The sequence below is a fragment of the Musa acuminata genome, chromosome BXJ3-5, assembly GCF_036884655.1.
Source record: "Musa acuminata AAA Group cultivar baxijiao chromosome BXJ3-5, Cavendish_Baxijiao_AAA, whole genome shotgun sequence".
In the NCBI taxonomy this organism is placed as follows: Eukaryota; Viridiplantae; Streptophyta; class Magnoliopsida; order Zingiberales; family Musaceae; genus Musa; species Musa acuminata.
Window position 1 is genome coordinate 41,528,851 of NC_088353.1, and position 12,967 is coordinate 41,541,817.

The 12,967-nt window shown below is 37.5% G+C and overlaps 2 protein-coding genes across 5 annotated transcripts; both read left to right on the forward strand.

Annotated features, from left to right (window-relative positions):
- The first annotated feature begins 372 nt into the window (after nucleotides 1-372).
- On the forward strand, nucleotides 373-8,944 carry LOC135585174 (glycosyltransferase BC10-like). 4 transcript variants are annotated; one of them, XM_065150594.1, is made up of 11 exons: nucleotides 373-478; nucleotides 1,164-1,680; nucleotides 1,873-1,971; nucleotides 3,880-3,980; nucleotides 4,069-4,140; nucleotides 4,286-4,376; nucleotides 5,874-5,954; nucleotides 7,160-7,219; nucleotides 7,316-7,438; nucleotides 7,568-7,606; nucleotides 8,393-8,944. In XM_065150594.1, exons 2-11 carry the CDS (start codon nucleotides 1,303-1,305, stop codon nucleotides 8,519-8,521), a joined length of 1,173 nt encoding a protein of 390 aa, XP_065006666.1. In that variant the 5' UTR covers nucleotides 373-478; nucleotides 1,164-1,302; the 3' UTR covers nucleotides 8,522-8,944. The 4 variants fall into 4 exon arrangements, with proteins under 4 accessions (XP_065006666.1, XP_065006669.1, XP_065006667.1 ...); XM_065150595.1 differs by having other exon boundaries at nucleotides 378-478; nucleotides 1,222-1,680; XM_065150596.1 differs by having other exon boundaries at nucleotides 382-478; nucleotides 1,239-1,680.
- Nucleotides 8,945-11,125: 2,181 nt separating this feature from the next.
- Nucleotides 11,126-12,891, forward strand: LOC135638819 (WAT1-related protein At4g08290-like). The gene is made up of 6 exons (XM_065152268.1): nucleotides 11,126-11,429; nucleotides 11,499-11,561; nucleotides 11,633-11,963; nucleotides 12,112-12,276; nucleotides 12,351-12,502; nucleotides 12,570-12,891. The coding sequence occupies exons 1-6, from the start codon at nucleotides 11,209-11,211 to the stop codon at nucleotides 12,697-12,699; spliced, it is 1,062 nt and encodes a 353-aa protein (XP_065008340.1). The 5' UTR covers nucleotides 11,126-11,208; the 3' UTR covers nucleotides 12,700-12,891.
- Nucleotides 12,892-12,967: the final 76 nt, after the last annotated feature.

Genomic DNA, 12,967 nt, shown 5'->3' on the forward strand with positions numbered 1-12,967 from the left:
GCATGCCTACAGAGGTACGTTTTCTGATTGCATGTGAATGGTTCGATTAATGGGTCCCGTCTTATTACATGATTTGAACGGCCTGATCGAAGTTAGCCAGGTAAAATATCTGTACGGGATCCCGAACCCATCACGAAAGAAACGCCATAACAGAGTGCGCCGCAACAATGAGGATCCTATCCAATCATCCCTTCAGAGGGACGTCTATTTCTTACATCTTGATGGTTGGATTTAGTGGGCCCCATCTTATTGTGAGTGTTTGAACGGCGCGATCGGAGTGATGGTCGTGGAATACTTGTACGGGGACTGAACCCGCCACGAAATGGGAAACCGCAGCGTTAAGAAGCAGTATAATAACGAAACGCTATTTTTGAGACCATCCCCACCCCACTCCCCCTCGCTCGCTCGCCCTTCCGCCTCCTCGAGCCCCGTAGAATCTCCATTGAGCTCCAAAGATCCATCTTCCCGTCGATCGGAGGTGCGCCACCACTCTGTAGTTCTGGTCGGCTTTTTCGAGTTCTTTTGAACTCCAGAGGTTTCGTTTCGGTGGAGTTGTTAGGTCGAGCTGTGCTGCTTTATGGCCTGAGTTGGGTGCTTGTGGCTTTGGAAAAAGGTGGAATCTTGTACGATCCTCACGGCTGCGTGCTTGGTTCTAGTGGAATTCGTTTCCGTAACTTAGGTTGGCTATGAACAAGCTTGCAGGGGATCGTAATGTTTCCTTGATTGTCCTTACGAAAGTTCTTGCAGTTTTCTTTGTGATCTTGATATTGGAAAGTGACGAGAGAATGCTGTACGGCGTCGTCTAACTTGTGACGGAGAATCGAAGAACCTGGAAAGCTGTAACACTGGAGGAGAGCTAGGTTTGGTTGAGACAAAAAAGATTCTCTTTTTGGAGCATTTTGCTCTTCCATTTCCAGTGGGTTAAGCTAGTTGAATATATTAAAGATTCGAGGAGGGTTTTCAGCTATGTCCAGCAAAGTTGACATTCTTGTCCATCTGAATAGCTTCTACTTCATAACTTCTTTGCTCAGTTAATTCTGTGAATGATCTTGCTGTTCTTATTCTTATTCTTTTGCTGATTTGGAGTCATTGTTCCTTGTTTCTTTTTGTCGTTTCACATTGCAAATGAATATGATATGTGTGATTTTCTTGTGTTCTTTCAGGTTCATAGTACATAAACAACTAAGACATCTGTGCTGGTGAACCCTGTCTTTTATTCAGTTGGTTGTTGCTTCTAGGAACCTGGGGGGAGCTCATCTACCATTTGAAGAGTCATTGGCTGATTAATGAAGCTCAATAATCATGATAGCGCAGGCATGGTTGCCAGGCACTAATGACCCAAAAATCATGCCTGCCTCACGCCACAGAGCCCCCTCAAGAAGGCCTTTATGGATCCTTGCTCCGATATTGTTGGTATGCATGGCACTGGTTGCACTATACGTCCATCCACTCCAGCATTACTCGGCATGCTACTTCTTCTCTTCCAGTGTCTGTAGCCTCAAAGAGTGGCTTCCGCCTGTGCACACTAGGGTTTATAATGATGATGAGCTTGCTGCTCGTGTTGTGATCAGAGACATTCTATTGATGCCAGCTGTTGAGTCAAAGAATCCTAAGATTGCGTTCATGTTCCTGACACCAGGTTCACTGCCCTTTGAAAAGCTCTGGGAGAAGTTCTTCCTGGTACAACTCTTAGCTTGGGTATTTATATTATTTAATCATTTTCTACTATGCTTGTAGTCTTGGTTATTGTTTTTCTTGTTTCAAATTCAATACAAATTAGTGAGAGCAAATTCATATAATGGGTCAATAATTGATAATTATGCATGATTTCTCTGACTTATTGACTTGTATGCCCTTAACCTATGTGTGTAGGGCCATGGAGACAAATTTTCTATTTATGTTCATGCGTCAAGGGAAAAACCACTACACATTAGTTCATTATTTGTTGGAAAGGAAATTCGCAGTGAAAAGGTAATTTTTCTACCAGTTCTCATTATCCATAGCAATTCTGCATTTGTTATAACAGAAAAGGTGCATTGGTTGCTATAACATCTGTTAATCCTTCTAAAAGTGTTGGTAACTACCCAATCTATGTGGGAGAAAAATAATTTTACATCTGATCGCCAAAGAAGGCTTCATGCTAAATGCTTTTTCGAAATGATATATAAGCAGCTGATGAGTAAAGTTGGCATGAGCTTCAATATACAAGATAATTGCCTTTGTAAGACCTTCTGTTACAGCCAAAACCTCCATATCATGTCTCAGATACTATAGGCTTGGTTTTTCGGATGCAATCCAGCTTAAGATTATTATTATCATATAGTTTTTCAGGGTTGGCATGATTTGTCTTTTGGACTTGAATATTTGATATTACTTGCTATTCACTGTCAGAGAATGTTCTTATGTGTGGTCTGGGAGGATACTTGCTTACCCACTAATATCTAAGATGTGATACTATTCTGCTTGAAGTTCTGATAAGCTGTAGTTTATTATTTATGCAACCTTGAATTCTTTCATCCTACTCATGTATCTCACAAGGTTTGTTATGGTATCATCTGTTATGATTATTTGTATAGTTATCCATGTTGGAGCTCGTCACTTGATGATAGTTCTTGTTTCTGCATATCCATTTCTTCCTTCTTTCTCTTGGAGATATATTTACAACTGAATTGAGAAGGGTGAAACTGACAAAAATGGAAGGTGCAGAAAGACTTTATCAAATTGAAATGCAGAAATTTAAAAGGGTGGTCCCACTTTGTGGTTTTGAGACATGCACAATTTTTCGTATAAAATACTAAGGGTGCTTCTGATGTAATAGTTGTTTACTTATGCGTCTGTCATCCCAAAAGGTCAATTTCTGTTCGTCTTAACTTAAGAATGAAGTTGTTAGCTCTTTTGACTGAAGCAAGGTTATCTGCACATATTTTTTTTGCCTCCATCACTATGAGTAGAAAAAGTCAACTAAGAGAGAGACTTTCCCTCCTTGATGAATCAAATTAAATAATTATAGCATAAATACACAATAATCTTATATCTTATGGATAACAAATATATCTTTTCATAAAAAAAGATAAATATACTGTATTTTAGACTTGAAAATTTTATCTACATCTCTAAAAACTTCTTCATAGATGTGTGAACCTATGAAAATGTTTATAATGCTAAGTTTGTGTCTTTTTGGTTTTAACAAGTTAGATATCCTTTCTCTAGGTTGAAGAATGAGTCAAGAAATTTATCCAAGTGTATGGTATTGGCAAAGAAAACGACCCAGAGGTTTCATCATTCGAACCCTTGATACCTAGGTCATAAAGAAGCAGCCTAGCACGACATCAAAGGCTTGCCCTCAAGTATATTGCACTGGAATAGTATATAAAATATTCTTATAATATTTTCTCTGATGGAGACAAAGCCAAAAAATTTGCAGCCCTTAAAACAAGGATGACAAAGCATATATTTTGCATCCATTTGATGATGTTCAATTTAAAACAGGGGTCATATCTTAATTGCTGTTGTTAATGACCTTAAACTAGTGAGTGAACTAAATGGATCTAACCTTGGGAAACACTGTATCTCATATTGCAATTTCCCTTTTTCAGTAAAGAAAATACATTTTAGCAGAAAAGTTAAATGTACAAGCATTCAGCAAGAAAAGTTACAACTTGTATTGTAACTTACAAGTATGATTTTTAGTTAGTTTTGTAACACAAAAATTCAATTGTGAATGAAAATAGCAAGTTACAGCAATTACTGATATTTTTTTATCAAATGAACAAATGCCTTCCATATCAGTTTGGAAAGAGTTGTAGTTATACTTCTGGAATCATGAATCGATGCTTACAAAACAAAAAGGCTTTTCTAACATATCCAATGTGCATGCAGGTGGCCTGGGGAAAAATTTCTATGGTTGATGCAGAAAAGAGGTTGTTGGCAAATGCACTCCAAGATATTGATAATCAGCATTTTGTTTTACTCTCGGACAGGTGATTCTTATGAAAAAGCTGCTTTCTTCTTTTTTAATTTGTTGATTTTTTTATGCTGAATTTTGACTGTTTGTTTATTGTTTTGCAGTTGCGTGCCACTCCACAAATTTGATTATATATACAACTATTTGTTGGGTATAAATGTCAGTTTTATCGACGGGTAAAACTATTGCAAAATTTATAATAAATCTGCATAGTTTACCTTGATGAATCTTCTTTACTTTCTTATTTTTTATATTTTTATAATATAGCCAAATTGATCAATTGAACTCTCAGAGTTAGCAGAAGCTTTTCTGTATTTTCAGTTTTAAAGATCCTGGCCCTCATGGAGCAGGCAGATATTCTGAACATATGTTGCCTGAGATTGAAAAGGAAGATTTCAGGAAAGGTGCACAGGTAAGCTATACTAATGCTACTTTGCTTCATCATAATGAAATTGACACAATCAGAGTACAACAATATTGTGCCAAGATGACTTGGTTGCAACAGAGATTGATTTGTCAAACTATAAACAACACTCAAGGGTTTCAAGAGTCATAACTTCATCAAAATTTTCACTCTTATACATACATCTAAGTATGTGTGTGTAAATGTGTGTATGGTAAAGTTTTACAACCCCTAATGGAGCAACTTATAAGATGCACCTATTAGGAAAAGGTCTAAGTTGCCTTTGGTCCTTTAAGGATGGAATGCCAATCCAAATCAAGGGTAGGCAGGTCATTGGGTACGAATTTTCTTCCAGTGAATTTATTGCATTGGTAATGATGGGATGAGTCAGTGACCACCGTACCCTTTAGTTGAATTCAATTATTAGCAAGGATAATTTGGTTTTTGTCATATTATAAATACATATACATATGCACATATATGTGTCTATGTGTGTGTGTATATGTTTGTGTATATATGTATATATATGCATTACCTGTAATGATGAGTCGAGTCAAACTGGTCAGGGTCAACACATAGCAGGTTAGGCACTAATTCAACCCAAAAGTTTAAGCTTTAGGGTTGAATTGGTATCAGACCTGATTTATGTCAAATCTGACCAGTTTGACTTGGACTAGTCATTACAAGATTACAAAGAAACAAGGTAAGATTGGTGGCAAGAGGCTACTCACAATAGTTTGGAGTTGACTATGATTAAACTTTTGTACTAATTGCTCACCTGGATACTATAAGAACACTTATTGCATCAGTAATTCGTACTCATCATTAATGGATTTCTAACATTTACATATATGTATATGTAATGTATATTTATATGTAATTATACTTATACATATGCACATATATGTGTCTGTGTATGTAATACACACACACACACACACACACACACAAACACACATACATAGGCCATCATCACCATCTAACAAAGAGGCCTCAATTATCAAGACTCCAATGCATGGGTTAAACTGGTTTAATGGATACAGTGTGTTGTTTTTTTTTATTTTCTTTTTAATCATAAACATGTAACTTTGCATCTAATACTATTTCCCATTAGTCATAATGTGTTAGAAACATTTTCCTTGTTTGTCTTATTTTTATAGTACTTAATTTTTTTTTCATTTTCTTATTGAATTAGAGAACCTAATAGCCTAAACTTTATCCAAGACTGCCAAGACAGCAGAAACATTTTCTGTGATCATTGTATGAAACTGAACCAAAACCAAAAAATCAGACCATGATGAAGATGTTTTGTCTCTTACTGGAACTTGAGAGAGCATGGCATTAAGTTTTAAAGCTACCAAAAGGAGCTGTACTAAATTATTGAAATTGCTATATGCACTTACAACACTTGCTTGCTAGGGGAAAACCAACTGTTCTTGTTAAGTGATTAATTATTTACATAGTATTGTTTTTATTTTATTTATCTAAGTGTTGTCCATGTAACAGTGGTTCTCAATCAAGCGGCAGCACGCTGTGCTAATTCTAGCTGACAGTGTTTACTATACAAAATTCAAGCTTTACTGCAGGGTAAGTTATCATAAAGGATACAAGTTACTGCTTGCATGTACCACAAAACAGTTGCTCTATAGAAACTTTGAAATGGATGTCATTTTGCATCACTAAATTGTCATATTCAGTTGATAGACCATGGAATATCTCTCATTATGTCACTAAATAATGAGATTCTTTGTTATTGTATAATGTGAATTTTCTATAAACATCATACTAACAATTAATGTGTCAACTGGCTGTTCATATTCCAAATGTCATTAGCAACGGGTAGCTGATCAAGATATTCTCTTGGTCAACACAACTATTTGTTGCTTCTGACTGTTACTTTATAAGACTTTCTTTGTTTGACAAGGAACAGATTCATTGAAGAGATTTTCTTCAGTAAGTAGTCATAACAGTATTTGAAGTCATGAAATTATGGGCTCTTTCAACCTGACAAACTTTGAGAAAATAGCATGTAATGCAATATCTGAGCCTTATGGTTTAGTTACTTGACATAGAATTGAAAATTATAAGAACAAGTGAGAAAAATAATCTGCCTGAAAAGAAAATTAATCTGTTTAACATGGCTTATAGAATATAGATCTATCCAAAGATATATACCTCTTGTAGAACCTAATAAATCAGTTCAAGGTTGTCTCATTATTGATTATTCTATAAGGTTTTTAACCTACTTATGATGTCTCTATGACTTACACAGCATTAAGCTAATCAACTTTTAAAGTCATTATTTTATAGAAACATATCTCTTTGCTCTACACCACCTTCTAATTAAAACCATAACCAATTCTCCTATAGTTAATTGTAAAAGTAGTAGAATGATTTTCCAGGCCTAAACTGCAGAGAAATGTTCTAAAGGAGATGAATCTATTCAGCATAGAGGATTATCTAATTCTTGGAATTTGAACCATTAATGCATTATTAATGAAAGAATTTGGGGGCCACTTACCAGTAAATCATGTGGTCTTTTAAGTTCATAATCTAGCATTTCAGATTTGCTGGAAGCCACTACCCTCACATATAACTTCTGCTTCTTCAAGCATCATAGTTTGTAATTTATACATCATGTAGACATGCCTTTGGATAGTCAAGAATGGATTTATGGAAGTTTTAGATGCTGCCTATAGGATCACTATACTAGTATATTTTACCACAAACCTTGACTAAACTTGTAACTATATAAAATGCTTCGGTTCTAACTTGTGTTTTGACTGTCACAGCCACGAATGGAAGGACGCAATTGCTATTCTGATGAACATTATCTGCCAACTCTTTTCCATGTCAGCATATCAGTCACTTCTGTCCATGACTCTATATGTAATCATCTGTGATTGAATTTTTTACCCAACGACCTCACTTTTTTTATTAATTTTCAGATGGTTGATCCTGGTGGAATTGCAAATTGGTCAGTTACCCATGTAGATTGGTCTGAAGGAAAATGGCATCCAAAGGCTTATAGGGCTCGGGATGTAACCTTTGATCTTTTGAAGAATATTATCGTATGTTCATCTTTCTTGTAAATTGCTAAGAAAACAATCTAATTGTCATTTTATAAGGTTTTTACATTAGATTTAATATTTCACGTATAATCATTCAGTCATCAATTCTTATGATGTTATTATCTGCAGTCTATTGATGAGAGCATTCATGTAACAAGCGATTCAAAGGTAAGCTTAGTGAATCAGCTTCCAGTGTTGTTCTTTACTTCCAGTCTATGGAAATATATTATGATGTTCTTCCTTGCACACTTAAAATATAAGGCGTTTATGTTTATGTTCATATTTTCTATATTTTAGTATTTAAATTTAGTCAGTTGCTTGTATCAGTTGGTTATAAATAGAGAATATTGGATGTTTAATGGACAACATCCAAGTTACTGTAGCAGTTGTGGGGATATTGGGATCAATATCTGGTGTAACTTGGAAAGGTAGAGATTAAAACATAGGAAAGACGAAAAAATATATGTGATAAGGAGCATTAATTTAGATCAGATGCACTGGGGGTACGAAAAAATATACATTTACATCCTGAGTTAGGGCAGGTAAATGTATGCTGCACTTAGAGACAAATCATGAAGGTCTTATTTTTATTTTATAATCCCTAGTGATTTTCTGCCTTGAGCTAAATAAAATAAAACATTTCGAATTATGGGGAAGGCAATCAAACTACATTCAAACTGGCAAGTAGAGCATAGTTGTTTGATCAACAAAGTTTTCATATGAGAAAAAGATTGAATTCTAGGGGTGGGAACTTATTCCTCAGGATCTTTACTTAGTTCTCTTGTAGAGGTTTGGCTGATTTGCTCTTGATTTTCAGATTCATATTTGATGTACGCTAACGTGATATTAGAAAATTTTTAATATGATATTTGCAATCTATGATTGACTTGCTCTTTGAACTCACTGATTATAAGACAATTTAATGATTATTCTTTTGTTTGTATCATTTTGCAGAAAGTTGTTCAACGGAGACCATGTTTGTGGAATGGGATGAAGAGGCCATGCTATTTATTTGCCAGAAAATTTTATCCTGAAGCTCTCAATAGTTTGATGCATCTGCTCTCCAACTTCACGATCATTTAAATGGCTCACAGAGTTGTCATTGTTCGGCCAAGTAGAAGCCTTCGATTGCCATTCTCACCATTCAGTCCCAGGTTTAAAGCAAGCCGAGGATTCAGAACCATGGAATCTGATTTATGAAGCAGAAGATTGTTGGATCATCAAGGAGTTCGAGACTGGAGATCGCAGCTAACTAATTTAAATGCTGCATTCTCCTCGACAAGATGCCTCCACGGTCTTCCAACTTGCCAATAGTTTTTCAAATTATTTTCATGTTATTAATTTCTTGGCAATTCTTCCATTCGAACTGAAATTGTAAGTCTATTTAATATGTGCGAATTTATTGAAGTTTTAGAACAAACGTAATAGCTAAGAGATCACCCGAAGGTAGTGTTGTCTTCTAGCTTGCTCATGAATGGAAAATTAAGCACTGGACTTGTTTGTCAAGGCCAAATGAACAATTTGCTGTGCTTAACATCATTTGGAGAGTGTGGCACTTTTCATGCATTGTAGAGAGTGATGGCAAGATTTGCAGGAATTCCAACATTTTGGTCATGCAGAATTGTGACTGAAATCTGGTGTTCTCAAACAACTCCAGTTTTATTACCATCAGAAGCTGATCGAGATGATGCCTTGGGTGCCCACAGAGATGTGACTAGGATGTGGATTTCAATTGATATCTAATTGATATCACCAAGGAAGCCAATCAAGAACAGCACAAGCAAGAGACAAATAACACTTTGGATTTCATCAAATTAATGTGGACTTAGAAGCTTCCAAGCCAACACATGCGTACGATTGGGTGCAAGAAAGCTAGATTTTGTTGTTTGTTTGTTTCCTCTTTGATCAATGATAGGAAACAGGATGTGGATAAGAAACTTCTTTTATTTGATGTACAAAAGGATCAATCCATGTCTTCTGGTCATAGGCCGTATATATTGTAGCTCTTCTTCTTGATGTTTGATACCGGAAGAGAGAACCATCTAATATGAAACAGTTTGCTCCATCTATTTCATCTTGTTCCTCGTATGCATGTTAGATTCTGTTGTTTCATAGGAGATGGCACAGGACATAGAAAAGAAGAAACACATCAAATGGGTTTTAGTTTGATGTTTCTCTTCTTTAAATTTGATATCGGAAGGATCAGATGGCTCTTCAATCAAAATAAGATATCCATGAAACTCCCGAAAGATATGGTTAATATACGTAGTAATGCTCAATCACTTATGCAGATAATATTACGTCTGTTAATATGATGAATAATAATATTATATCTGTTTCCATCAAAGAGTTCAAATGCTTTACATAGCAGCGTCTCTCTCTCATACATTCGAAGGCCATACACAGCCAATATTAATCTCTCTCTCATATATATATGTATATGTATATATATATATATACATATATATATATATATACATATATATATATATATATATACATATATATATATATACATATATATATATATACATATATATATATATATATATATACATATATATATATATATATGTATATGTATATATATACATATATATGTATGTATATATATATATATATATATATATATATATATATATATGGATTTTTAGAAAAAAAATTAAAGTTTGAGAATTTCTGCCTCATATTTGAAAAATTCTCGCAAAGTATATTTTTTTTAAAAAATAACTATTCTACTCTATTAGCCACCATCTTCCTTCTGCCCCATTGAGTGTCCCCCTCCGATAGACCTATCTTATGACGAAAGTACAGTGACCCTCATTGGAGTTATGATAGAGGTATAGGCTCCGTGGCTAGTAACGGAGGCTATGGGTGAGGGCGATCCACCTCTTTTCGCCTAGAATTATTGATGAGAGAGGGCACAAGGAGACATGCTAACGAGAAAGGAGTGAGAGGAGGCTACGTAGCCCCTCTACAGCTAATAACAAATGTGCAACAACAGTAACAAACCCTTACTCGAGCATTATGGGTGACGCCCAACCGTGGGATGGAGGGGAGAGGCCAGGGTTGCATGTGACAACAACTGATCATCATGCAAGGGTTATGAGTAGAGAGAGGTAGCCATGGTTACGGGCGATGGTAGCCCTCCCTCGTATGAGGGCTATAGGCAACGACGATAGGTTTCGAGCGTTGCCGTAATAGATGTGTGTGATGCTGTCGGACGGAGGCGATCACGATAGTGGGTTTAAAAAAAATAATTTTTTAAATTTACTAAGAGTATAAAATAATCTTTTTATGCGACCATAGATGGTTTATAAGAATTTTTAAACTTATGGTGTTATCTAAAAAAATATCAAACTTAGAGAAGCCAAAAATAGGTAAACAAAAATTTTCTATTTTCCATCAACTTTAAAGGAGGCAACACTCATTGAAAGGACACCGACAACTCACGTTGGAGTGGACCAGACCTGCATGTGGTAGACTTCATGTTTGCGGCCTATCCATCAACGAGTCATGCATGTTTGCCGTAAAATAATCGCTATATGTACTTTCGAATCAAAATGAATATATTCGAATTGATTAGTATATTATCACATTAATAATATATTTCATGTTCCAATTCACCTAACAATTTCTCGAAGACCAATTGATATGATGCAACTTTCTTCCAATTTTTCGTTTTATTTACTGTATTATTTAAGGCGTCAGTAATATTCACTCGTTTTTCTCATCACATCCACCACCAGAGGGAGGAGAGGATTGCTCGAATGGCAACGGAGATCGGCGGCCGGCCGGGTGCATCTCTGGCCAGTGCGGCGGCGCTTCCCTACCTCGTGATGCCGTTGACTAACCTCTGTTTGTCTGGTTTCTTGGCCATCCTACGGTCCGTCCTCCGCCCTTCCACCGGAGTCAGCGCCACCACCTTCTTCGCCTATTACCAGCTCCTTGGCTCCCTCCTCCTCTCCGTCCTCGCCCTCCTCTTCGAAAGGTGTCCCAACACACGCAGATATGTGGTCTTCTACCTCCTGTAACCAATCTCCTTCATCTTTTCTTGCAGCGGCAGAAGACCCAAACTCACCTTCCGTATCCTCTGCTCGGCGTTCTTCGTCGGCTTCCTGCAGTTGAGCCAATCCATTTCCCGCTTCCTGTGTGAATTCTATGTCGTTTGTATGATGGTTTTGTTGTTGGTAGAATCCCAGTAGGGGGGCTGATGCTCTTGTCGAGCCTCCGTTACATCACGACGACATTCCAGAGCGTGGCGCTCAACACGATCCCATCGCTGGTGTTCGTGCTGGCCGTGCTATGCCGGCGAGAGCGGTTCCGGTTCTGGAGCGTCGGTGGACAGGCGAAGCTCTGGGGGGTGGTCGTCTCCGCCGCCGGTGCGTTTGCGATGGTCATATCGGACCGTGACTCTACAGAGTCGTCGGCATCGATCGGGTCGTCATCCCACGCGGACTGGCTGCTGGGGACGACGATGGTCGGACTTGGTGTTGCGGCAAGTGCCATTGCCGATCTTTCCGTGGTAAGAAATCAATCGCATTCTGTGTCGATAAATACACCTATGACGATTGCTGCATATTTAATTCATGTTATCAGAGGAAAAATGTACGACTCACTGTTGCTTTGCTTTGTTCCACTCCGTTGACTTCAACTCTGCAATTGACGTGCAGGAAAGCATCGCTTTCAGGTATCCTGCGGATCTAAGCTTGTCGGCCATGATTGCCGTATGTGGTACCATTCAGACCTTTACAGTAGCAGCCTTCATGGAGAGGGACGCTTCGGCATGGAAGATCCATCGGAAAGGAAGCTTGCAGCTCGTCGCCATCCTATATGGGGTGAGAACACTCCCTGCGTATTTGGTCTTCTTCTTCTTCTTCTTCTTGTATACGCCAAGGGATCATGTTTGCAGGGAATCCTTGTTACGGGGCTGTCATACCTTGGAAGAATCTGGTGCATACACCGGAAAGGCCCCGTCTTCGCGACGGCATTCTCCCCGCTGCTGGTGGTCTTCTCGTTCCTCCTCCACGCGCTCGTCTTGGGAGGCGCCACCCACCTTGGAAGGTTCGGTCGAATCCCTCCTCCCCGTTTGATCTCACTTCACCGTGCTCAATGCCTCCGCTGTCTCCAGTATTCTTGCGGCAGTGCTGGTCGCAGCGGGCCTGTATCTTCTTTTGTGGGCGAAGTCTACGGATCAAAAGATGGAGGACGGAGATGAGAACCAGCAAGTCGAAGGGTCTAATGAAGAACCGCTGCTGTGAAGGATATCCTGTGGGGTACAAATATAAAGGAAGAATCGGGCATTATGACAACTTATAATTATTTTTGTTGTCGAATAATGTAATCAGACATCATCCTTATCTTTGATTTGTTATTGCCATTGTTATTATATAATATAATCAAACTTCATCCGAAGAAATAGGAAGAAAAATGATTTTACAAGGTTATTAGGATCATTACTTTTTCTCTTGAAATTTGATGCTCAAATCTAAGAAAGAAATCAAAGGTTTGATAAATATGAAGCAAGCA

Bases quoted from the DNA above. Each gene is read 5' to 3' on its own strand.
- LOC135585174 (XM_065150594.1), top strand. From the start codon at position 1,303: ATGATAGCGCAGGCATGGTTGCCAGGCACTAATGACCCAAAAATCATG. The intron at 4,141-4,285 runs GTAAAACTATTG...CTGTATTTTCAG, and splicing joins AATGTCAGTTTTATCGACGG to TTTTAAAGATCCTGGCCCTC. The intron at 5,955-7,159 runs GTAAGTTATCAT...TGACTGTCACAG, and splicing joins AATTCAAGCTTTACTGCAGG to CCACGAATGGAAGGACGCAA.
- LOC135638819 (XM_065152268.1), top strand. From the start codon at position 11,209: ATGGCAACGGAGATCGGCGGCCGGCCGGGTGCATCTCTGGCCAGTGCG. The intron at 11,964-12,111 runs GTAAGAAATCAA...ATTGACGTGCAG, and splicing joins CCATTGCCGATCTTTCCGTG to GAAAGCATCGCTTTCAGGTA. The intron at 12,503-12,569 runs GTTCGGTCGAAT...CGCTGTCTCCAG, and splicing joins GGCGCCACCCACCTTGGAAG to TATTCTTGCGGCAGTGCTGG.